We start from the raw sequence: 24,334 nt of genomic DNA, 5'->3' as shown, positions 1-24,334 counted from the left end.
AAGATTAGAGATGTAGTGGACAGTGAGGAAGGTTTTCAAAGTTTGCAGAGGGATTTGGACCAGCTGGAAGAATGGGTCGAAAAATGGCAGATGGAGTTTCATGTGGACAAGTGTGAGGTATTGCAAGGTGAAAAAAAGGTAGAATATACAAGGTAAATGGTAGGACACTGAGGAGTGCAGTAGAACAGAGGGATCTGGGAGTACAGATACATAATTCCCTAAAAGTGGCGTCAAAACTAGATAGGGTCGTAAAGAGAGCTTTTGGTACATTGGCCTTTATAAATCAAAGTATTGAGTATCAGTTGGAATGTAATGGTGAGGTTGTATAAGACAATGGTGAGAATGAATTTGGAGTATTGTGTGCAGTTTTGGTCACCTAATTACAGGAAGGATATTAATAAGGTTGAAAGAGTGCAGAGAAGGTTTACAAGGATGTTGCCGGGAATTGAGAAACTGAGTTACAGAGAAAGGTTGAATAGGTTAGGACTTTATTCCCTGGAGCATAGGAGAATGAGAGGTGATTTGATAGAGGTGTATAAAATTATGATGGGTAAAGACAGAGTGAAATCAAGCAGGCTTTTTCCATTAAGGCTAGGGGAGAAAAAAACCAGAGGTCATATGTTAAGGTTGAAGGGGAGAAGTTTAAAGGGAACATTAGCGGGAGCTTCTTCACGCAGAGAGTGGTGGGAGTGTGGAATGAGCTGCCAGATGAATTTTCTAAATGGGATGAATTTCTGAACAGTTCAAAATGACAATTTAATTCTTTCTGAACCCTTAGCATGTGGGGCCTATATATATGTTAGTGAGTAATGTTTGCAAAGTGTCTGTACAGATTCAGCTCTAAAAGTCTGTTCATGTCTAATGTCTGTTAGCAGATGGATTCCTTCTTACTCTCAGGGACCATTAACATGAAGATGTCTGTTAATGATGAGATGTCTGTTGGTCACTTTGAAAACTAGGTTTACAGATTATTTCTTAGTGTCTGTCAAGTTGGCTTGATGGATTTTTTTTGGATCTAGAGCATATTGATTACATGTAATATTAATGTTATTTTGTAAGTCTAATGGAATAATGTTATGTCCATAACATTGGTGGATGAATGGATGAGTGACCATTAAAATGTTTAATTGAATTATAAGGATATAATGAATAATGTGTTAAGGAATATGTATTTTGCTCGAATGAAAGAAACTAGGCCAAGAAACTGAGAACAAAATATCAAAGAGTTTTTTTCTGTTTCTGGGTCTTGTGAAACTCGTATTTATTGGGATGCCTTTCCCTAGTTCATCATACTTCACCCTGACCAGAAATCATGATCGGTGCTTGGGACCCAGGGATGGTTTCACAAGTGAGTCAGAATTCAATGTTCCCCTGACAAAAGCAACAAACAAGTGGTAACTAATAACCATGAACTCTGAAATCTTTGTGAAATAAAGGCTTTATCTGTCACAACAATCACCTGACTTCATGGCACATATAAGAGCAACAGAAAGAAGCTTCCACTTGAAGCAGTGGAGCAGTGAATCTGAATCCCTACAGAGTGATGATATCAGTAAAAGAATCGAGGCAGCTGAACAATAAAAGACAGAAGGAAATCCCACAACTTTATCCAAATGGTGCAAAATTACTATAACCATCTTGTTTGTTGCACTTCCCAGACAATATTCCACTGTTACCTGTGACTAGGCTAGAGACGCCAGCTTAAAATATGATAAGTTAAATTTATAATTAAATCCAACTGAGTCTTGCAATGTTCAGAACACTTGAAATGCCAAAAACATTGCATTCACTTCTTGCCTGTTTTCACAAACAGTAAGTCATGGTACTGGCAAAAAAAAATTGGCAAGAATAATTCATTTTCTGAAACTGCAGTGACATGCATAATTTTCTATTGAATATTTTGTACAAATCAGAAAGCTGGGCATAACAGTATTTTCTTCCAACATTTTGTATGGGGAAAGGAGCAAAACACTTCTAACAATAAAAGTTGAGATTTCCATTTAGAATCTCCAGCCCCATTTAATTGTATTTTGTTTTATTGTCAATTGAACTCACCCTAGAGATACTGAAGCAGGTGATACACAAGTCTTTGTCACAACAAGCAGGCATCATTCCGGTAACCCTCTCAGTAGAAGTTCACAAACCCAAAGGTACATCACATTTTAAAACCCTTAAGGTCAAAGGTAACACTAGATGATACAATACAATTTCAATAGTTACAATAACATCGTTTCCTTCGATGTTTTTGATTGGGACAATGCTTCCTTTGAATTGCATATTTACAGTGACAGATGCCTCTGAATGTTAGTCACAAAGTAATTCACACCAATAGTCTAAAAGCTTCCGTGAGCAGAAATCCCAGCTATCCAAAATTAATGCTGTCTGTCCTGTCTGAACTCAAATATCATTGGTACACAAAACTATTGATCTGGGATCATGTTTGATATGCTAAGTGAGAAAGTCCATCTGGTCTGCCAACTTGAACTCAGTCACAATGGTGCAAAGAACTTAGCAATGTTGCCTTGGTTGATGCAAATCAATTAAAACAACCTCATTGTCTTAATGTTTGGGTATTGTCTGTGCAATCTCAGTCTGTGGGGCAGTCTGTGTTTTAACTTCAATTTACTGTTTGCAATCATTCACCAATTAATTATTTCAAACATTAAGCAAATCCACAAAGTACAGCAGAAAAAGCAGTGGTAGTTTGAAATTTCTCAGGTTATTTTCATTGGGTTGCCATGGAAATAGCCGAAGAATTTTATGCATTAGATTGTTTTTGCAATCCACCCTAAATTATTAAATAAGGTGAAAATGCTGCCAAGCTTTTAAGTGGGAGGAAAAAGTTAAATGGGTGAAATTTCAGTGTCCTTTGTTACTTTTGTGGACTTGCAGAATGGATCTCCCTAAACTTTTGACATACTCCCTTGCTCAGATACCTGCACACTAAAAAGAAAAAAAAGTTCCTGTGAAATGGGAATATTTAAAATAACTTAGGTTAAGTTCTATCAGATAACAGAAGAGGGTGATTAAAGATGTTTATTCCTCGCCACTTACCATTTTGTTTGAAGTAATTAGTTTAAATGCCTCTGTCACTTGCTGAGATGTAGCTCCACCACCTACATCCAAAAAATTGGCAGGTGCACCTCCATGAAGCTTTAGGATATCCATTGTGGCCATAGCTAGCCCTGCACCATTTACTGCAAAATAAAATTAAAATACATACATATGATATCTAACGAACTACTGCCTGCAAGAAAAGGATCTTCTCACAAAGGTAACTTTGGTCATGGAAGTTAAACTCAATATCAACATGAAGACTTCACATACATTTATTATTCTTTCTTAAAAATCAAAGAAAGGTAACTTTGGTCATGGAAGTTAAACTCAATGTCAACATGAAGACTTCACATACATTTATTATTCTTTCTTAAAAATCAAAGAAAGGTAACTTTGGTCATGGAAGTTAAACTCAGTATCAACATGAAGACTTCACATACATTTATTATTCTTTCTTAAAAATCAAAGAAAGGTAACTTTGGTCATGGAAGTTAAACTCAGTATCAACATGAAGACTTCACATACATTTATTATTCTTTCTTAAAAATCAAAGAATTATTGTTTTCAGTGTCACAAACTCTTCCTTGTCCAAAAGCAACTAAGTTTGGCAGAACAATGAAGTACGATCAGCACAGAAAATATTTTTTTTCAGTGGGAGATGGATGTCAATGAAAATGAAATATTTGGAAAAGCATTCATCTAAACCTAGAGCAGGTGACTCCAGGTTTGCTACTTCGTCCATGAAAAATTTGTGCATCTCACACAGGTCAGAAGGGTATTACTATAGATATATCAAAAGATGAATATTTCACTACCACTCAGAGGATCCCAATCAGAAAGAGTTTATGTATGGATGATTTATAGTAGTCAAAATATGAAGAATGGGTAATTGGATAAAGTACTAGCCCACAATCATAACCTGTGGAAGTAAACCTAAATGGAAGCCATTGTAAGGGGTGATGAAGAATACTAAAAGAACAACATTTACTTAATCCATTTTCCCCTCAAGAAGGGATGCTTCTTTGTGTGTGGTTTAAGAGCATCAAGAAAATAAAGCAGAGTAAATCTGGATAGATCTACCAGCTAGAAGCTAGAACAGTGGCACTGCCAATGAAGCCACTGCCTTTCACCTCACAGCTCCAAAGATTCAGAATGAAGCTGGACGCTATATGTTGAGTTTGCATGTTCTCCCTGTAACACATAGACAACATTGGGTCAAAATCAGAATCGGAGTTAATATCACTGGTGTATATATTGTGAAATTTGTTGATCAACGATAGCAATACATTTGCAATACATAATTTAAAAAGCAATAAGTAATATATATAAAAGCAGTGTCACACACAAAATGCTGGTGGAACACAGCAGGCCAGGCAGCATCTATAGGGAGAAGCGCTGTCGACGTTTCAGGCCGAGACCCTTTGTCAGGAGGGTACATGGTTTCATTGTCCATTCAGAATTCTGAAGACTGAGGAGAAAAAGCTGTTCCTAAAACATTGAATATGTGCTTTCTGGCTTCTGTACCTCCTCCTTGATGGTAGCAATGAGAAGAAGGCATGTCCTGGGTGACGGAGGTCCTTAATAAGGAATGCTTTCTTTTTCAGGAATTGGCTTTTAAAGATGACTTTGATGCTGGGGAGACTAGTGCCCATGATGTAGCTGGCTGAGTTCTCAACTTTCTGCAGCTTTTTTCAAACCCATGCAGTGGCTCCTCCATACCAGACGATGGTGCAACCAGTTAAAATGTTCTCTGTGGTCCATCTGTAGAAATTTGTGAGAGTCTTTGGTGACGTATCAAGTGTCCTCAACTCCTAACAAAATATAGCCGCTGTCATGTCATCTTTGTAATTGCATCACAATGTTGGGCCTAGGATAGATCTTCAGAGATGTTGACACACAGGAACTTGAAACTGCTCATCTCTTCCACTGCTAATCCTTCGATAAGGATTAATGCCTATTCTAACTTACCCCTCCTAGTCTTACTGATGTTGTGTGCAACATCATTCAACTAGCTGATCTAAATCACTCGTGTATACCACCTGATCATCAATTGCAGAGTGAGGTACAGAAGCCCAGGCTTTGGAGCTTGTTAATTAGTACTGAGTGTATAATAGTGTTGAACACTAGGCTGTAATAAATAAACAGCAATCTGATGTAGGTATTGCTATTGTCCATGTGGTCCAAGGCCAAGTGCAGAGCCAGTAACATTGCATCTGCTGCAGACCTATTGAGTTGATAGGCAATAGCTGTGGGTCCCAGTCCTTGCTTAGGCAAAAATTGATTCTGGCCATGATCAATCACTCAAATCACTTCATCATAGTAGATGTGAGTGCCACTGGGCGATAGTCATTGAGACAGCACACCCTGTTCTTCATACGCAATGGTATGATTAGAACATTATAACATTACAGCACAGTACAGGCCCTTCGGCCCACAATGTTGTGCCAACCCTTAAACCCTGCCTCCCATATAATCCTTCACCTTAAATTCCTCCATATACCTGTCCAGTAGTCTCTTAAATTTCACTAGTGTATCTGCCTCCACCACTGACTCAGGCAGTGCATTCCACACACCAACCACTCTGAGTAAAAAACCTACCTCTAATATCCCCCTTGAACTTTCCACCCCTTACCTTAAAGCCATGTCCTCTTGTATTGAGCAGTGGTGCCCTGGGGAGGAGGCGCTGGCTGTCCACTTTATCTATTCCTCTTAATATCTTGTATACCTCTGTCATGACTCCTCTCGTCCTCCTTCTCTCCAGAGAGTAAAGCCCTAGCTCCCTTAATCTCTGATCATAATGCATACTCTCTAAATCAGGCAGCATCCTGGTAAATTTCCTCTGTACCCTTTCCAATGCTTCCACATCCTTCCTAAAGTGAAGTGACCAGAACTGGACACAGTACTCCAAGTGTGGCCTAACCAGAGTTTTATAGAGCTGCATCATTACCCCGCAACTCTTAAACTCTATCCCTCGACTTATGAAAGCTAACACCCCATAAGCTTTCTTAACTACCCTATCTACCTGTGAGGCAACTTTCAGGGATCTGTGAACATGTACCCCCAAATCCCTCTGCTCCTCCACACTCCCAAGTATCCTGCCATTTACTTTGTACTCTGCCTTGGAGTTTGTCCTTTCATTGGTCTTACTGACCAGTAAGACCAATGCACCAATAATTGTGGTGCATTGTGGGAAACCCTGACTGCAGCAATGAGAGATTAAAGACTTCTTTGAACAACAGAGAACTTGCTTTAATAAAAAAAAAGGCAGGAATGGAACTAAATATTCTGGGATATAAGGTGTCCATAAAAGATGAAGTGATAGGTGAGAGCACATTAAGAAGAATACAGCAGTGCTGAAAGGAGATAATGGAACAGCAGAATCTACTTAAACAATATAGCCACAATTAAAATTCTTGGCTTGTTTTCTACTATTCTTTTTCCTTTTGCATCATTCTCCAGCCTGCTTCCCATTTTCACTCCTCTGCCACCTCCAACTGGAACAATCTGCCCATCATCCTTCACCACTCCTCAGCCCAATTATCATCTCCTGTCTCACCACTTCTTCCCTTTATACCGGATATCTGTATTCTCTGCAGTGATGAAAGATTGACAATATCTTCCCCACTCCACAGATGCTGCTCAATCTGCTGAGCCCTGTCAGCAGTTTGCTTTTTGTTTAGTCCCATCTCAACAGCTTATACTCAAGGAGATTCCACACAAGCCATATTCAACATTCAATGTTAGATATATAATTTGGCACTGATTAAGATATTGTACAATTATAAGTTTGGTTTGACTGCCCTAACATTTTAGTCCATGCTCTAAAACAGATATGGGAACGGCACAATGTTCATTGTATTTGAATATTCTTTTAGCTGGCAAGATGTTATGTTCATTAAGGAGATGGAATGGCAGTCTACCATGGTCAGTACCATCTTCATTAGTTTACCATTATATATTTTCACAGTATAGACACACAAAAGATTCCTGATACCGAAATCTGAAGCAAAAAAAAACTCCTAGAGGAACTCAAATAGTTATGCAGCATCTGAAGAGAAATCGAGAGTCAACATTTCAAATCAAGACCCTTCAGGACCAAAAAAGGTGAAGAGAATCAATGAAACAAGAGCTATCATTCAAATTTCCAATGTTGCAGTTTAAAGGACTAACCATGTTACAATAATGATGCACCTTGCCACTTCCTTAACATCACCGGTGCATAAAGAAGCATAAATCAAATTATAAGTCATAAAGAATTTGCTCTGCACACAAGCAGTTTGGAATTCATTTGGATTTAGAGTTGACAGTTGAATGCCAATCATGTTACATGATGCCATTGGAAACTGAGGTGACTTTCACGCACAGCCCACTTGAATGATGAATGCTAATGATGTATCAAAACATTTCACTTACCCAAACAACCAATATTTCCATCCAGTCCAATATAATTGAGATCTGAATCAGCTGTTTGCTTGTCCTGTGCATCTTCTTGACTCCAGTCCTGCTGAGCAAAAATATCCTTCTGCCGGAAGGCAGCATAAGAATCAAAGTTGATTTTTGCATCCATGCACATTACTAGAAGCAAAAAGCAGCAACGGTTAAAACTGCATAACTAATATAGGAATAGCTCAGCAAATGTCCAGTTGTTAAAAATTGCTTGCATAATTGTCTGTGAATTAGGTCTACGGCAGCTGATAAAAGGTCAAATAACAGGAAACAGTTTAGGTACTCTTAAAGCAGCAGTTAAAACTGAGCTCACAGAATAGCATCACCATTTCAGCCTGAGTGAGCAATCTTGTACAGTGTGCAAATTTAACAGCTCGCAATAAAACCAACTACAATTTTTTCCTGATGACAACTGAACAACAGTTCAGTTTGACCAAGATTTTTAAATATAGAAAATACACTGAATGATTTGTTTCTTTAACTACAAATATCTGTAATTTTTCCAATAACTAAAGAAGAACATTCCATTATAATGTGCTGATTGTTGCAATAAACATGCTTGATACAAGTATGCCTAGATGAAACTCATTGAACAAGTATCAATCACAGAATTTATAATAATGGGCAACATCAAAACTAGGATTATAACCACTGTCTGTATAATGTGAAATGTGTTGTTTTGTGGCAGCAGAACAATGTAAAGACATAAAAATTACTATAAATCTATAAAGTGGAGCTTTGGTGGGATAAAGGTGCTTAACAGTGACTCTTTTGCTTGTATCTTCAGAAACAGCTCCACTTCCACCTTTAACATCTTTATTTTTCCCTTTCAGGGTTCTTTTGAAGATCATGACCTGGATTTACATGCAGGCTTCGGTTCATTGCAGGAATGGGACCCGTTCTCAGGGTTCCACGACTGGCCGTTATTCAACATGCCAAGAGTTTGGCCTGAGAGCCTCGATTGTGTTTGGAAGCCTAAGATATTGGGGCTCTGCAAAACGGGCAGATCGAGAGTCAGTGTCACGGCAGGAGACTCATGCGTCATCGGGTTGGCCAGAAAATCTTTCACTGTGGACCTGAAGACCCGAGTCTTAGTGATCTTCAGACACAGAGCTCAAAAAAAAAAGCCACAAAACAGACTTTTAACATCGTAAATAGCAGGTTGTTGTTATGTCTCCTGCTCGCTGTGAAAATGGGGGACACCTCCCTCTCCCTGGCAAGGGATAGAGAGAGAACCTGTGGTTTGTTGAATGTCAGATGAAATGCGAAGCCTTTGGGGTAACTTTGGTCTGTGTCTTTGCTATGGCTTAGCACACCCTTGGGCTTGGTGATTGTATCGATGTGCTTTTTTTTTTGCTGGTGGGGAGACAGGTCATTTTATTAAGAATTGATAGAACAAAGGGAAGTTGAAACAAATGGGGACAGAGGTCAACTACAGGAGAGAAATTAAACATAGCACCTAGCATAAAACAGCTACTTTTATACTAGAGAAATTAAAAAAAAATTGCATTCTAAATTTATAGATAAAAATTATCCAATTAGAAAATATTTATTCAATACTGCAGCAAAAATCAACCACGAGAAAACACTTATTCACTTAATGCAGAACAAAGCTTCCAGAATTCTATTTTGTATTATAACTGTTAACTGTTAAGTTTCATGCATGTTATAGCCACAAGGAATCATAGTAAGCAGTTACTTGTACTTAATTACTTAAAATCCAAGCAGATTAATCCAATTGGTTAAACTGCAAAAATAACAACAATAAAAGTCCAATCCTAGAATTAAACAGATGGATCAAACACTAAACAGACTTATGTTCTTTCTTGTAAAATTATGTTATGCTTAACTTGTGTTTTTTCTTCTAAATGCTACTTATATGAAGCCGTGTGTGTGGTGTTGCTTCAAGCAAGTTTTTACATTTTTATTCATGTATACAACAACAAACTCACCCTTGACTTTGCGATATCCTCCAAAATATAAATAGTGGGGAAGAAAACTTACAATTTAAAATTGGGAATAGTGGAATCCATTTGAAAGAAAGTTTACAACTAAGGAAAGGGGAGACTGATAATTTTACGCTTAGAAGGCAAAATGTTTATGTCAGAAGCTGGCACATGCATCTATATAACAAAATAATTATGAAAAAGCATGGTACACAGGAACAGAAAGGACAACAGGAATTGATTGTGCCAATGATCACTCGATCACATGTGCAGATAGTGGGGGTGGGGTAAAGAGCAACCAATATAAATATCAATACTACAATGAACTGAAATTGATGTAACAAAGGTCAGTTGGCTCAATCCTAGAAACTTCTGTACAGGTCATTCTGCAATAAAGCAGTAGTTGTCTAGAAACCCCATATTATAGAAAGTCACACCAAAGCAGAACAAGTTGTAACTGCCTTCAAAGCACAGATTTAAGCAGGTTTTCCTGGTTATGGAAGGGAGGGAGAGGGGTAGAGAGGAGGTGGGGGGGTAGAGTGGGGGAGAACAAACCTGTGGTATGTTGAATGCCGGATGAAACGTGAAGTCTTTGGGGTACAATGCCTTTGCTGTTGCTTTGCTCATGCTTGAGTGCTCGGTGTCGGTGCTGATACTTGCTTTTCTTTTGCCAGTGGGGAGAGGGGGATTGTCGCTCACTGCCACTTACGCACGGGAGGGGGGAGCTGGGGGGGGACTTTGGGGTTCTCAAGTCTGCCGTTCATTCATTGAAGCACTTCTGTTTTCATGCATGTTTGCGAAGGAAAAGCATTTCAGAATGTATATTGCATATACTTCTTTGACATTAAATTGGACCTTTGAACCTTTATGATATAATAAGACCTGTGTAATGCAAATAATGTTCCCTAATCCATCAGTCGCTCATAGCACATGCAATACAGGAACATGTTATAAATTACATGTACATAACAACTAAGATACTGATTGAAATTGCAATGTTTTGAAAGCTGAAGTTATATGCAAACATCAGCAATACATTGATATAATTTATACTGGGTATAATATCCAACCTGCATAACATTGTGTGTTTAGGGAACCCAAATCATTAGGTTTTGTTGTAAATTGCATAATAGGATTTCAAGAGACAGTCAGTAACACTGTTCCTGCACAAGATCAACAGTACTTATTTAAAGTAGATCAAAATGCATAAATGCTGGATTTATTAGCACTGCATTCCTGACATAAGTAAGGATAAAGTTCAGGAAATCTTATGATACCAATCCTTCTAAGATTCAGAATTGCTTACAAATGTGCTAAAGCACTAACTTGCATTTGAAAATCCCAGAAAATTGAGGCATGAAATTTCAGCTTTCTCAGTTCCCTGCAACTTTTTCCAAACAGCATTTATCCTCACCAAAGCACTAATGAGGCATTTTCAACTTTTAACTTGAAAATGCTGAAATTTAAGAGCAAAGATCTTTTTGCATGAAATCCTAAAGGCAAGCACTATTAAATTAAAATAGAAGCAACCCAGAGTACATTACCAATTCCAGAGGCATCCTCCGCCATAGGATTTATCTCTACCATGCTGGCATCATATTTATCGAATATCTCATATAATTTGATCATAGTCTCTGCTGCATCTTCTATAATATCGGAAGGAAATCCCATTTTCTTTGCAAGCTAAAAAGATTACATTTTAAAAAGGGGAATTTACTAAAGTTGTAAAACTTCTACAGAAGTCTAAACAGCAAGGTACAGGTATCTCAGGCCACTGAGGCCAACATCTCACCCAAGTTTGTAGTTCACACAGTGAATATTTTATTTTATTATGCACTTGGAAATGATTCAATAAGAGCTGAAAGCATTCAGATATCAGAATAGTTCAGAAAAACAACCAAGCTGATAGAATATTTTGGTTTAGTAATCTGCAATGACACATGATAGAATTTCATACGAAATACAGGATTATTCAAATATGTCATGTTGCATTAGGCATGTGAACATACCCACTCGCATATACTGTAAGTGGGCCATGACAACGAGCTCCTCATGCAGATGCAGGCCCTCAAACATTCAAACCTTGCTTCCACAAAGCATAAAGATGACAAACTCAAGGCTGGTGCTAGGATGCATACACGAATCCTTCAAAAATGTACTCACTACTGAAGCCCTCAGTCAGGACCCCTTGCTACACATAACAATGAATCTAGGGTAATGTGAATGACATATCCTCACCAAATATGAAAATGGATACAACCCCATCTCAAAACTTTAAACACTGCCCCTCCTCCAGCCCTCCCCACAGCCTCCAAGGTTTTTCCATCCCATCATCCCCTCATTCAAACAATTCTGAACCGTGTCATAGCTACTTTATACAATCTCTCAGACAAAAGCCTCACAAAAATACTGCATTTTATTGTACCCTGAGCAAACTAACTGCTGATGGAACTTTTGTGGAGGGGAAGTCCAAATGAAGAACTTCAACCTGAAATATCAACTGTCCATTTCTCTCCACAAATACCACCTGACCTCCTGAGTTCTTCCTGCAGCTTGTTTTACATCTCCAGATCCCAGGATATGCACTCTTGTTTCTCCAGTTAACACAGCTACCCAGGTGCTGAAATACCCTCCTGTCTTGTTGGAAGAGATGTTAAATTAAATAGGCATAAAGACACCAGTTAGTCCAGGAATGATCAAAATGTGTCGATGCCAAGACCAACATTTCTCTCTCAACTAATGGGAGACAAAAGCCCTGCAAAGAGGCTGTCAAGTGTTGGGGTGAGGCAATTAATATGAAAAATTCTTCATTGTTCGTAAAGCATCTCAAGTCATGATGGGAAGAGAGAAATGTGTATTCTTTCTAAAATAATCTCTTGATTTCAGTGCCTCAAGTGTGTTCTAACCAAACTTGTATAGAGCTGCAACATTACCTCATTGCTCTTGTACTCAATCCCCTGACAAATGTAAGCCTTAACCACCCTATCAACTAGTGCTCCAACTTTGAGGAATCTATAGATGTGGACCCCAAGATCTTTCTGTTCCTCCACATGCTAAGAATCCTGCAATTAACCTTGTATTCTATCTTCACATTCAACCGTTCAAAGTGAATCATTTCACAAACTTCTCAGGCCAGCTCTGCACCCTATCAACATCTCATTGTAAACCTTGGTGTTTCCATACCAGGTTGTGATACACCAGTCATATGCATGTATATAAGTTAAAAGTTTTAGATGGCATGCTGAATTGTGCAAACATCTGTGAAAGTAAAGACGCTGTCATATCTTCTTTGTGATGGTACTTACGTGCTGGTCCCAAACAACATCCTCTGATATGATAATACCAAGGAATTTAAAGTTACTGTCCCTCTCCATCTCTAGATCCCTCAAGAACACTGGCTCATGGACCTCCAGTTTCTTTCTCCTATAGTCAAGAATCAGCTTTTGCTGGCATTGAGTGAGGTTATTATGGTACTATTCAATTTCCAGTCTCCCTCCTATATGCCTATTTCTACCTTGGCCAAAAATAGTGTCAGCAGAATTAAATATGACATTGGAGCTGTACTTAGCCTCACAGTCACAAGTGCAAAGTGGGTAGGACAGTGAGGTAATTGTGCTGCGTGTGTGCTGTTGGTGATCATAGAGATGGTGTTGCCAATCCATACTGACTGGGGTCTGAGGATCTAGTTGCACAAGCAGGTATTGATGCCAAGGTCTTGGAGATTATTGATTAATTTCAAGGAGATGATTGTATCAAATGCTGAAGTGTAGTCAATGAAGAGGATCTTAACGATCGTATTAAATGCTGAAGTGTAATGACGAGCATCTTAACATATGCATCTTCATGGTCCAAATCTTCCAGAGCTGAGTGTAGAACCAAGGAAATGGCATCTACTGTTGAGCTGTTGCGACAGGAGGCAAAACGGAGTGGATTAGAGTCACTTCTCAGGCAGGAGTTGATACTCAGCCTCTCAAAGCACTTCATCACAGTGGATATAAACTCTACTGGATGACAGTCATCGAGTCATATTACCACCTTCTTATTGGGAAATAGCATGACTGAAACCAGCTTCAAACAGGTGGGTACGTCACTGCCGAAGCTGGAATTTGAAGAAACCAGTGAACACTAAAGCCAGTTGATTAGCACAGGTCTTCAGTACTTGACAAGTATACCAAATGGACCATATATTTTTTGTGGGTTCACCATCCTGCCCAATTACCATTACGTCAACCTCAGATACCGAAACCACAGGGTCGTCGAGGACAGTGGGAATTTATAATGGTGCCTCTATGTTCTACTGGTCAAAGTGAGCATAAATGGTATTGAGCTCATCTGGGAGAAAAACATTATTGTTATTTATGTTGCTTGGTTTTGCTTTGTAAGAAGGGATGTTATTCAAGCACTGCCACAGGTGTCAATCATCCTTTTGTGATTAAGGTTTGGTCCAGAACTGCCACTTAACGTGTGAGATCGTATCTGGACCAAAGGTAGCATCTGGACCTCTAGTACTTTCCTGGCTCACCAATCCTGAGTGCTATTAACCCCTTTAGCAGACTACGGATTTTTTAGTTCATCTAAGGCTTCTGGTCAGGGATGATTCTGAATAATTTTGTGGGGACACAGTCATCCACAAGAGCCTTTGTGAAGTCTGATAATGTGCCGCATTCATTCAGGTACTCTGATGACCCCTTGAACATGGCCCAATCCACCAGCTCGAAACAATCACACAGCCACTCCTTTGCATCCCATGATGACTTCTTTGTTGTTCTAACCTCTGGTGCTTTGCTCTTAAGCCTCTGTATGCAGGTAGGATGAGGGCAATGAGAAGATCAGCTTTCCTGAAATGCAGTCTAGGGATGCAACAATAAGTATTTGGGATGGTAGTGCAGCAGTGGTCAAGCGTGAAGGGTCATCTGATGCTGCAGGTGATGTACTAATGGCAACTGAGCAGAGATTTCTTCAAGATCATAAGGTTTAAGAGCAGAATTAAGCCATTTGGCGCAGAGTGTGCTCCACCATTTCATCATGGATGATCCACTTTCCTCTCAGACCCAATTTCCTGCCTTCTCCCCATAAGCCTTCATGCCGCGACTAATCAAGAAGAACCTATCGATCTTTGTCTTAAGACGATCCAATGACTTGGCCTCTGGCAACCAATGCCTATGGCAACAAATTCCATAGATGGATCACTGTCTAAAGAAATTCCTCCTCTTCTCCATTCTAAATTGAAGTCTCTCTATTCTGAGCCTACACGCAATGGTCCTAGATACACCCCTCCCCCAAGATAAGAAGCATCCTCTCCACATACAATCTATGGAGGCCAACATTCACAAAGTGCTGGAAGAACTCAGCAGGCCAGGTAGCATATTTGAAAAAGAATAAACAGCTGATGTTTCAAGACTGAAGAAGTGTCTCGGCCCAAAACGTCAACTATTTACTCCTTTCCATAGATTTGCCTGGCCTGTTGTGTTCCTCCAGCATTTTGTCCGTGTTGCCTTGGATTTCTAGTAGCTACAGATTTTCTCGTGTTTCTGGCTTTTCAACATTTGATAGGTTTCATGAGATTCCCTCATTTTTCAGAATTTGAGAATGAACCCAGAGACATCAATCAGTCCTCATATAGTAATCCTATAAATCCTGGAATCATCCTCTTCATGAACCCGCTCCAATGTCAGAACATCCTTTCTTAGATAAGGGGCCCAAAACAACTCACAATACTCCAAATGAGGCCTTACCAGTACCTCAACATGACATCCTTGCTTTCATAATGTAGTCTCCCAAAATGAATGTTAACACTGCATTTACACACAAAATGCTGAGTAACTCAGCAGGCCAGGCAACATCTATGGAAAAGAGTACAATTGACGTTTTGGGATGAGACTCTTCAGCAGGATGCTGCCTGGCCTGACATCTGATGTGTTTCTGACATCTGCAGATTTTCTCTTATTTCTAACATTGCATTTGCCTTCCACACCACCAACTCAACCTACAAATTAACCCTTAGGGAATCCTGCATGAGGACTCCCAAGTCCTTTGGCATCTCAGATTTTTGAATTTTCTCTCCATTTAGAAAATTGCCTACATTTTTACTTCTTCTCTTCAGTATGTGGACTGGCTGACAAGAGGAGAAGCTATACTGGATTTAGTCCTGGGTAATGAACCTGGTCAGGCAACAGACCTTTTGGTGGGGGGCATTTTGGTGAGAGTGACCATAACTCCCTTAGCTTCAGCATAGCTATGGAAAGGGTTAAAATAAGACAATATGATAAAGTGCTTAACTGGGGAAGGGCTAACTTTGAAGGAATGAGGCAGGAACTAGCGAGAGTAAATTGGAAACAGATGGTCAAAGGGGAAAGCACAGAAGTAATGTGGGAGAAGTTTAGGGACCAATTGAGCTGGGTTCAGGATAGGTTTGTCCCACAGAGACAAGGAGAAAATGGTAGGAAAAGGGAACCGTGGCTGATGAAACATGTGAGACAATTCGTCAAGAGGAAAAAGGAAGCATATGTTAGATACCAGAAGCAGGAAGTAGGAAGGGCTTATGAGAAATATAGGGTAGCCAGGAAGGAGCTAAAGAAAGGACTTAGGAGAGCTCGAAGGGAGCATGAGAAGGCCTTAGCATGTAGGATTAAGGAGAACCCTAGGGCATTCTATGCGTATGTGAAGAACAGGAGGATGACGAGAACAAAGGTGGGACCGCTAAAGGATAAAGAGGGCAACATGTGCCTGGAGGCGGAGGAGGTTGGGGAGGTCCTAAATGAATACTTTGCTTCAGTATTCACAAGTGAAAAGGATCTTGATCAGGGTGAGGTCAAAATAGAGCAGGCCTGTGTGCTGGACAATGTGGAGATTACAGAAGTAGTAGTGCTGGATCTTAAAAACATGAGGATTGATAAATCCCCAGGTCCGGATATGATACACCCCAGGTTGTTGTGGGAATTGAGAGAAGAAATCGTTGGAGCATTAGCTATGATCTTTGAATCCTCTTTGGCTACAGGGGAAGTGCCGGAGGACTGGAGAATGGCAAATGTAGTTCCCTTGTTTAAAAAAGGTAATAGGGAGAAATCTGGGAACTATAGACCGGTGGTCTGCAAACTACTGGAAAGGATTCTTAAGGATAGGATCTACGAGCATTTGGAGAAGTTCAGTCTATTCATGGGATAGTCAACATGGCTTTGTGAAGGGAAGATCATGCCTCACGAGCCTGATTGAGTTTTTTGAAGAGGTAACAAAAGAAATTGAGGGTAGGGCTGTGGATGTGGTCTACATGGACTTTAGCAAAGCACTTGACAAGGTCCCTCATGAGAGACTCATCCAGGAAGTCATTTAGCATGGGATAAGTAGAACCTTAGCTGGTTGGATAAAAAAATTGGCTTAAAGGAAGAAAGCAGAGGGTAGTTGTGGAAAGAAAGTATTCTGACTGGAGGTCGGTGACTAGTGGAGTGCCGTAGGGATCTGCCCTGCGAACCCTGCTATTTGTGATTTTTATAAATGACCTGGATGTAGAGGTGGAAGGATGGGTGAGTAAGTTTGCGGATGACACGAAGATTGGAGGAGTTGTGGAATCAACTGCAGATTGTCGAAGGTTACAAGAGGATATAGACAGGCTGCAGAGTTGGGCAGAAAGATGGCAGATGGAGTTCAGTCTGGATAAGTGTGAGGTGATGCATTTGGAAAGACATATCAGAAGACTGAGTACAGGATTATTCAGTGAGGAGTTCGCAGCCCCATGCACTTCGGGTGTAAGGTAGCCAACTCCCAATTTGTTGGTTTACAAAGGTCATACTTATACCCAAAAGCGGGGTACTTCATTCGCAAATATGGTTACCGATTCAAATCCATCAATTGATTGGCTATTGCATAGCAAAGCACGCGAAATACTCGGAATAAGCATAGGCGCAAGCGTAATACTTGGAATGGGTATGGACGCAAGCAAAACACTCAAAATAGGTATATAGCTCAAATAACTTTGCCGAACACATTGTCTTGTGGTCGCAAGGTTCCTCTTCTTTGTGGTGGCCACATGCTGTCTGGCACCTTAATTTAGCTACCTCTTCCCTGTTCTCCTACACTTCCCCAATGACGTATCCTCTCCCTGGTCTTGTCTACATAGTTTGCTACACTTACCCCTCGCCCACCCCTTCTACACGTACCCCTTACCCTCTTCACATTCTCAAGAAGACTGAGTACAGGATTAATGGTCAGTTACTTAAGAGTGTGGATGAACAAAGGGGCCTTGGGGTTCAAATCCATACATCCCTCAAGGTCGCTGCACAGGTTGATAGGGTGGTTAAGAAGGCCTATGGGATGCTAGGCTTCATTAGCGGGGGATTGAGTTCAAGAGTAGAGAGGTCATGTTGCAACTCTACAAATCTCTGATGAGACCGCACTTAGAGTTTTGTGTTCAATTCTGGTCACCTCATTATAGGAAGGATGTGGAAGCTGTGGAGAGGGTGCACAGGAGATTTACCAGGTTGTTGCCTGGTTTGGAGAACCAGTCATATGAAGCAAAGCTGGTAATTTTCTCTTTGGAGCGTAGAAGAATGAGAGGGGACTTGATAGAGGTCTACAAGATTATGAGAGGCAGAGATAGGGTGGATAGTCCGTACTTGTTTCCCTAGGGCACCAATAGCAAACACCAGAGGGCATATGTACAAAATTAAGGGAGGGGAGTTTAGGGGAGACATCAGGGGTAAGTTTTTTTGTTTTTTTACACAAAGGTGTGAGTGTCTGGAAGGACTTGCCAGGGATGGTGATGGAGGCTAAAACATTAGGGGTATTTAAGAGCCATGGTCAGGCACATGGATGAAAGAAAAATAGAGGTTATGGGGTAGTGTGGGTTTAGGACTTTCTTTTAAGGATTATATGGGTCGACACAACATGGAGGGCTGAAGGGCCTGTACTGTGCTGTAATGTTCTATGGTTCTCCCAAACTGCATGACCACACACTTCCTGGCACTGTATTGCATCTGCCACTTCTTTACCCATACTCCTAATCTGTCTAGATAATCTGCAGCTTCCCTGCTTCCACAACGCTACCTGCCCTTCCATCTATCATTGTATCATCCACAAACCTGGTCATAAATTGATCACTTCTTCATCCAAATCACTGACATATGACGTAAAAAGAAGCAGTCCCAAAAACAACCCCTGTGGAACACTGGTAGTCACCAGCAGCCAACCAAGAGGCTAGCTTTATTCCCAGTCTTCGTCTCCAGCCAATCAGACAAGTCTCTATCCATGCCAGTGTCATTTCTGTGCTATCAATGGCTCTTAACTTGTTAAGCTGCCTCATGTACAGTACCCTATCAAAGGTTCTCTGAAAATCCAAGTACACAACATCCACCAATTCTCCTTTGTCCGTCCTGTTTGTTATTCCAATATATAAAAGAAATTTGGATTTTTCAGACAAGGTTTTCTTTTAAAGAAACCATGCTGATTTCAACCTATTTTATCATGTGCTTCGAAGTCCCCCAAAACCACATCCTTAACAAACGACTGCAACAACTTCTCAAACACTGAGATCAGACTAACTGGCCTATAATTTCCTTTCTTCTGCCTCCCTCCTTACTTGAAGAGTGGAGCGACATTTCCAGTGCTCCAGAACCATGCCAAAATTTATTGATTTTTGAAAGATCATTTCACATGCCTCCACAATCTCTTCAGCCACCTCTTTCAGAACATTGGGGTGTAGTACATCTGGTCCAGGTGACTATCTACCTTCAGATCTTTCAGCCTTCCAAGCAACTTCACTCATTTCTGTCCCCTGAACACTCTCCAATTTCCAGCATACTGCTAGTGTCTTCCACAGTAACGATTGATGCAAAATACTTATTCAGTTCGTCTGTCATTTTGTTGTCCCTCATTACTACCTCTCCAGTATTATTTTCCAGCAGTCAATTATCTACTTTCACCTCTCTTTTACACTTTATATATCCGAAGAAACTTCTGGTATATTCTTTATTATTACTGGCTAGCTTACCTTCGTATTTGATCTCTTCCTCCTTAATGGCTATTTTAGTTACCTTATGATGGTTTTTAAAAGCTTCCCATTCCTCTAACTTCACTATGTTTTGCTATTATATGCCCTCTCTTTGGCTCTTATGTCGGCTTTGACTTCTCTTGTCAGCCACGATTGTGCATCCTGCATTTAGAATAACTTCTTATTTAGGGTGTATTTACTCTCCACCTTCCAAATTACTCCCAGAAATTCCAGTCATTGCTGCTCTGCCATCATCCTTGCTAATGTGCCCTTCCAATCACCTTTGGCCAGCTCCTCTTCCATGCCTTTGTAATGACCTTTACTCCACTGTAAGACTGATAAATCTGGCTTTAGCTGCTTCTTCTCAAACTGTAGGCTGAATGCTATCATGTTATGATCACTGGCCTCTAAGAGTTCTTTTACTTTAATTCTCAAATCAATTTCAGCTCATTGTACAACACCCAATCCAGAATTCCTGCACCCTTCATGGGCTTAACCACAAGCTGCTTTAAAAAGCCATCTTGTAGGAATTCTACAAATTCCCCCTTTTGGGATCCTGCACCAACCTAATTTTCCAAATCTACCTGCACATTGAAATCCTCCATGACTATCATAACATTGTCCTTGTGACATACCTTTTCTTATTTCCTGTAGTCCACATCACTACTACTGTTCAGAGGCCTGTATATAACTCCCATCAGGGTCTTCTTAACCTTTGAAGTTTCTTAACATTACTCACAAGGATTCTACACCTTCCAATCCTATGTCACCTCTTTCTAAGGATTTGATTTCATTTTTTACCAACACAGCCCCCCAAACCCTCTGCCTACCTGCCTGTCCTTTCAATACAATGTTAAACTCTCAGCTACAATCTTCCTTCAGCAAAAACTCAATAATGCCCACAACATCATACCTAGCAATCTCTAATTGTACTACAAGTTCAGTTACCTTATTTCATATACTGCGTTCATTTAAACATAACACCCTCAGTAATGCATTTATTGCCCTTTTCAGTTTTAACCCCCCTTTACATTACAACTCATCCCACTGACTACAATCTTGCTCCATCATCTGCCTGCCCTTGACAGTCTCAATACACGCTGCCTCTGTTTGTAAATTGTCTGCTCTGTCCTCAGCCCTTTCACTCCTGTTTCTATCCCCCTGCCAAATTAGTTTAAACCCTCCTGAACAGCTCTAACAAACCTGCCTACAAGGTTATTGATCCTCCTCGGATTCAGATGTAATCCGTCCCTTTTGTACAGGTTGCATCTTCTCCAGAAAAGATCTCAATGTACCAGAGATTTGAATTGCTGCTCCTAAACCAGTTTTTAGCCATCCATTTATCTGCCTGATGCTCCTATTCTTACCCTCATTGGCACGTGGCACAGGCAACAATCCAGAGATTACTACCCTGCTGGCCCCGCTTTTCAGCTTTCTACCAACCTCCCTGAATCTCCTACCACTACTGAATTCCGCTTCACCTCTCGTCTTCTGAGTCACAGTGGCAGACTCAGTTCCAGAAACCCGGTCACAATGGCTCCCCCCTTCAGTATCTTCTCCCTGAGTACTGCTGTGAAATTCTCCCTTATCAGTATCATAACCCCTCCATTTCTTTTAACTCCCTCTCTATCACGGCTAAAACAGTGAAACTCAGGAACATTGAGCAACCATACTTGTCTCTCACACATCCAGATCTCTGTAATAGCAACAACATTGCACTTCTATGTACTGATCCAGACTCTAATTCAATACTTCCTGCATTGAAATAAATGCTTTTCAGCTCAATGAGTCCTACTATGTTTATTAGTGTACTGGGTTATGAATGAAACATGGCTTTTGTTCAATGGTGAAGTCTCCACTCGAGTTATATGTTATAGGAAATGAGCCCTTCTGCAGGTAGAGGTCCAGGCAAGCTTCAATTTGGTTTGAAGCAAATCCCAAACATGTATTTCTACTGTTCCTCAATTTCTTCTCTATTTTCTACTCACCACCTGAAATTTCAGCCAGGAAATACTATCATAGATTTCAAAACCCCGTAACCACCAATTCCTAATTTTTGAAGGTATAAAAGTCACCTTAAGTGGTATTGTAGTCGCGTGCAACGCACTGCTAAAGAAACATACAGAGGCAAAGAAAGCTGAACTCAGGATGCCTTTACCGATTCAAAATCGTGCGCTTAAATCTCTCCTCCCTTGGGCCCCCGCGACCCACGGGGCGGACGTGACGTCAGACTGTCCCCGGAAGATCCGCCCTGAGTGGATAGTTTCAAATGCGCTACCGCATGTCTGCCCGCAGCTCCCCGATGGTGGTTCAAGTCCTGCATGTATGGGCCGCCACACCACTCCCCCACAGAAACGTCCATCGGGGGATTGCCTGTGTGGCTTGCCTAGGTGGCCAGCCTTGCCAGCGCGGTGCGGGTACCCTCACCTCACCTCAATGTCCAAGTGCGCCGGTTTGAGACGGTCCACTGTAAAAGTCTCTTCCTGGCCACCCACCTCCACGATACATGTAGTTCCATTGTGCCCAATCATCTTGAAGGGTCCCTCATACAGCCACTGTAGAGGTGACCTGTGCATGCCCATGCGAATAAAAACATACTCACAGTCTCGGAGGTCTTTAGGGGTGAAGGATGGTGTGGGAAAGATGCCTGGAGGTCGGGACCGGTGCCAGGGTCCCCTACCTTGTCCCCCAGCCTCTTTAGCAAAGCTGCTGGAGTTTCTTCCGAACCTCGGGCCTCTGGTATGAACTTGCCTGGGACCGTCGGGGGGGGGGGGGGGGGAGTTCTGCCAAGGTGGTGTCCAGGTCCAGGTCCTCCTTGGGGGCTGTGCAGATGCCCAGTAGGATGCAGGGAAGCTCATCTGTCCAGCTGGGGCCCCTGAGGCGTGCCATCAGGGCCGACTTGAGATGCCGGTGGAATCGCTCTGCCAAACTGTTGGACTGGGGATGGTACGCAATGGTGTGATGCAGCTGGGTGCCCAGGAGCTGCGCCAGTGCTGTCCACAAACCAGACGTGAACTGTGCCCCAGTGTATCGAGAGATACCGGCCACGTGACAGATACACTGCCACCTGGCTGGTCGGAGGACACACCACATGCCAATCAACATTTGGTCCCTCCCAACTAATCAATCTAAGTCATTGGTCACCTTAATGGGATTATCTCGCCCAGCCCCATGCTATAAAAGGTGAGACGCGCCTGGCTCGCTCTCTCTTACCGACCACCTCATTGAAGGTAAGTGCATTGATTTATGTTTGGGAAGGTATATCGTTGGTCCTGGTAAGGGAGCCGCAGCTATCCAAGGTCAAGGGGGATAGCTGTCGTAGTGCTTTTCCCTTGTTCTTTGTCTGTGTAACTGTACCCTGTCCCCACACCTCTTTCTGTGTATTGTACAGCCGACCCGACCTTCTCCACACGTGTTAACCCTAAGCGTTTTTTTGTTAGAATACTGTAGTTCCTTGTGTTGACCCGACTTTTCCTTATAAGTAAATTCCTTATTATTAAAACTGTGTGTGTCCAGGCCTCTACTGTTGAGACTCAAAGAACCAGTTATTTTCCATCACAACACCCTCTGTCGGAGGTTATGTCCGTTGGGAGACCGCCAGTTTGCAATGAGCGTCCTGGCGCAGGACTCAGTGGACGAGTCTGCAAGCGTACGGCTTTTGGCCATCTGGTAAACCTGTCTACCATGGTAAAGATATACCTGGCACCCCCGGAGACTGGCAGGGGGCCAACGATGTCCACGTGAATGTGTTGGAACTGCTGGAGGGGAGCCTTCACGTGTCACTGGACTTTGGCGGTCTGGCAGTGTACGCAGGTCCTGGCCCAGTGTCCGACCTGTTTGCGCAAACCGTGCCAGATGAATCTGTCCGCTACCAGCTTGATGCACATCCAGATAGATGGGTGGGCCAGGTCGTGCAGCGTGTCGAACACCCGGCACGTCCAAGCTGCTGATACCACTGGTCAGGGTTTGCCAGTAGACACATTGCACAGGAGTCGATCCACAGAATGGAGACGTCCTCCAACTGGAGCCCCGAAACGGCAGTGCGATAAGCTGGCACCTCAGTGTCCGACCATTATGCTTCTACCAGTGCTGCGTAGTCTATTCCTGAGGATGACATGCCTACTGAGTGGAGGCAGGGGCGAGACAGTGTGTCAGCAACAACAATCTTCTTCCCTGTGATGTCGCAGATGTCTGGTGAATTCTGAAATAAAGGACAGGTGCCTCTGCTGCCGAGCCGACCATGGGTCCGATACCTTGGCCAGTGCGAAGGTGAGGGGCTTGTGGTCCATATACATGGTGAACTCCCTTCCCTCGAGGAAGTACCGGAAATGCCAGACAGCCAGGTAGAGCGCTAGCAACTCTCTGTCGAAAGCACTGTACTTCGCCTCTGGTGGCCATAGGTGCCGGCTGAAGAAAGCGAGTGGTCATCACTGGCCCTCGACAAGCTGCTCCAGGACTCCGCCAACTGCCGTGTCGGAAGCGTCGACCGTGAGTGCCCTGGGTACATCGACTCTTGGGTGCACTAGGAGTGCCGCCTTTGCCAGCGCCTCCTTGGCCTGCTTGAACGCCTCCATGGACTCCACATCCCATGCCACTTCTTTGGCCTTGCCGGCCATCAGGCTGAGCAAGGGTCTCATGATGCAGGCCGCTGCCAGCACTAAACAATGATAAAAGTTGACCATCCCTACGAACTCCTGCAGGCCCTTAACTGTGCTGGGCTTGGGGAACTGGTGGATGGCCTGGTAGGGTAATTGCGCCATGTTGGTTGACTGTGGCCCAAGAAGTCCATCTCTGTCAGCCCGAACTGACACTTCGCTGGATTGATTGCCAGTCCGTAGTCGCTCAGGCGTTGGCAGAGCTGGCGCAAATGTGCCACTTGCTCTTGGTGCGAACTGTTGGCCAC

The 24,334-nt window shown here is 42.0% G+C and overlaps 1 protein-coding gene across 12 annotated transcripts in view; it reads right to left on the bottom strand.

Annotated features, from left to right (window-relative positions):
- LOC132393009 (succinate--CoA ligase [ADP-forming] subunit beta, mitochondrial-like) overlaps positions 1 to 24,334 on the bottom strand; it is a 173,559-nt gene that overhangs the window by 66,554 nt on the left and 82,671 nt on the right. For all 12 annotated transcript variants that reach the window (XR_009511729.1, XR_009511719.1, XR_009511722.1 and 9 more), the window contains exons 6-8: positions 10,994 to 11,132; positions 7,471 to 7,632; positions 3,055 to 3,197 (exon numbers count right to left, since the gene is read on the bottom strand). Coding sequence is in view for 1 of the 12 variants with exons in the window: in XM_059967694.1 (XP_059823677.1) it covers positions 3,055 to 3,197; positions 7,471 to 7,632; positions 10,994 to 11,132 (444 nt within the window). In the remaining 11 variants the exon portion in view is untranslated. The remainder of the gene's footprint in view (positions 1 to 3,054; positions 3,198 to 7,470; positions 7,633 to 10,993; positions 11,133 to 24,334) is intronic.

The sequence above is a fragment of the Hypanus sabinus genome, chromosome 4 (assembly GCF_030144855.1).
Source record: "Hypanus sabinus isolate sHypSab1 chromosome 4, sHypSab1.hap1, whole genome shotgun sequence".
Classification (NCBI taxonomy): Eukaryota; Metazoa; Chordata; class Chondrichthyes; order Myliobatiformes; family Dasyatidae; genus Hypanus; species Hypanus sabinus.
Note: the sequence above shows the minus strand (reverse complement) of the source record. Positions and strands in the feature narration are given on the sequence as shown.